Consider the following 2,610-nt stretch of genomic DNA (forward strand, 5'->3'; position numbering starts at 1 on the left):
GCTGAAATTCATTCTAGATGCTGTTTTTTTGTTTGATTTGAAGAACGAATTATTTTTTTTTTGATATGTACGTTTTAGAACATTTAACAAAAAATCTTATTTATATAAAAAGTTTTAAAAATTAAAGCAATCTGAAACTTAAGAAAAAGTTCGTGAGATCGAGTCGTGCATTTTGTTTTTCATCTACAGCCCTGTTCCATTGGAAGTGGTAGTCTTCTAATAGTAGATGTTTTGGTTAATCTAGTACTATCATATACTGTCTTGGAAATCGCTAGTAAACTACTAGTAGTACTTTGCCACCTCCCAAAGGAACAGGGCTTACATTGAAATGAAACGTTTTGTCTTATGTTTGTTATTAGAATTTTGAACTTGATACTTGATACTTTTTTTCAAAATAATTTACTCTAGCACACGCCTCATTTTGGTCTAGCGCCGCCTCTGCCTACAAAGAAGAACAAATTAAGCAATCCAAAAGTCATCTTTCCGACAAAAATTGTATTGTAATTTTGTATTTTCCAAACAACATTTAAATTATATTTGTTTTATTCCACATCTAAAACAAATTCTAAAACTTTTAATTATTTTACGAGTTTTTCCATTTGAAAATACAAATTTCTCCAATAAAGCACAAAGAAGCCACCATCAAAGCCAGTCCCATTGATATCCAAATCCATTTAAAATCTTCAACTTTCAATGATAACAAATACGAATCAAATCCAATATTTAATTTCTCAATTTTGCCAGCTTCCATTAATTCATAAAACGATCTCTTTATCCAGCAATCCAACAATCCACTTGATTGTGTTTCCAAAATATGAATGTCCAAAATTTGTTTATAAATTGAATTTTCATTTAGAGAAAAACCAGACAACATACCTTTCAGCAAACACAATTCCTTAGACCAGCGAAATAATTGTTGACCAAAGAAATTCTGCTGATTTTCATAAACTTTCCATTTGATGTCGCTAACAGTGAAAGCATATTTGGTATTTGAAATATTTCGAAATTTTGTAAAAGTTTCAAAATTATTTTCAATGATAAATAGATTTGAAAGCATTTCGAATTGGGGTTTGAATTTGTACAATAAATCATCGATATAAGATTGTAATGAGTAGATTTTTAATCCGGAAAGTTGAAGATCATTAAAGGTTCTTATCAAGTTTTCCCTTGGAAGATCGGTCATGAAAGACTGAAGAAATGCATCGTATAAAGTAACAATCATGATTCCGAGCAAAAAGACCATCGAATAGATAATTTTTTTAGAACAAGAAGCATTTGGTGTTTCTTTGAATGGCCGTCCAAGAATTCCACGAAAACAATCAATGTTTAAGAAGAAGTCCCATGAAAAGAAGGTTCCATGTGATTTTGAGATTCTAGCAGATGCTCCTTGCAAAAATGATAACAACATAAATACTAAAATTGTTGCAAGAAATGTGTCCCAAGAAAAAACAAAAGCAAAAACCTTGTCAAGGGGAATTTTTGGCTCAATGGGCAACATAACACCAAAATCAAATAGCAAGTATGGATATGAATACCATTCAGCTGAATCTTGAACCATTCTCAGGCCAGTACCAGATATTTCAATATGTCCATTTAAAACAAGTTTATGCAAATCGTTTTCTGAAATTGAAGTATTTACACACGAAGTATTCAATCTTGCATTGTGTTTTTTAGCAAATGAACGAAACATATGTCCCACAAATCCACCAATTTTGTTATCACCATTTGGGTAATTTGATATGATAACTCCTGGTTCTGATCCACCGAAAAGAATTGGTAATAATGAACCTTGAAGATTCTGCATTCGATCGGGAAAAACATTTGAATTATACTTGTTCCAGACGATTTCTTCAATTCTATGTTCTTCGAAATTGTTATAACTGTAGTAAGTTGAAGAAGATTCGAAATTTTGCAAAACTGCGACAACATTAACCATTTTATTCTGCAAGCAGAAATTGAAAACTCTTTTTAATTCCAAGTCATTTCTTGAAGATCCCTTGAGAACAAAAATTGTCTTACAAAAACGAAGATGATGAAGGTATTCCGAAACTCGTTTAAGAAGCAATACACTGGAATCGAATTGAACAATGGTAAGAATATTTTCATTGAATTCTCCTTTCAAGTAAAATGAAGAATTTTCGGTTCCTAATATCACTGGAATACCAATTGTAATTATCAGGTCGTTTATTAATTCATCATCAAAATCAATTTCTTTAGAAGATTTTAGATGAAAAACACTTTCAAATTTTTCAATTTCGTAGATATTTTCAATGAATTTCAAAAAGTTTGTGTTTGATTTAGATTTTGTTGGCAAAAATTCAGCAGTTACAACTGCAACGAAAACAACAAGACTTAACTTAGGGAAATTCATGACTAAAGGTTTATTTGATTGACTTTTGCTCTTTTAAATCAAGTTGTTGTCTATAAAGTTATTAATAAATTGCTTAGTCATTTTCCATAAGTCGACTTCTTCTGTGTACTTTAAACATTCAACGTGGAATATTGATACATTTTTAATTCTATGTAAAATTAAACTCTTAACCGACTTGGGAATTCATGACTGATGATTTATTTGACTGAGTAAAAATTGTTTGCTTGAAATAGAAAGTT

General features: G+C 30.3%; 1 protein-coding gene across 1 annotated transcript; it reads right to left on the bottom strand.

The window, feature by feature from the left end:
- Nucleotides 1-475: 475 nt before the first annotated feature.
- LOC129918115 (uncharacterized) lies at nucleotides 476-1,936 on the bottom strand. Its single transcript, XM_055998464.1, has 2 exons — nucleotides 877-1,936; nucleotides 476-794 (listed from the first exon to the last, which is right to left on the bottom strand). The coding sequence occupies exons 1-2, from the start codon at nucleotides 1,934-1,936 to the stop codon at nucleotides 772-774; spliced, it is 1,083 nt and encodes a 360-aa protein (XP_055854439.1). The 3' UTR covers nucleotides 476-771.
- Nucleotides 1,937-2,610: the final 674 nt, after the last annotated feature.

The sequence above is a fragment of the Episyrphus balteatus genome, chromosome 4 (genome assembly GCF_945859705.1).
Source record: "Episyrphus balteatus chromosome 4, idEpiBalt1.1, whole genome shotgun sequence".
NCBI lineage: Eukaryota > Metazoa > Arthropoda > Insecta > Diptera > Syrphidae > Episyrphus > Episyrphus balteatus.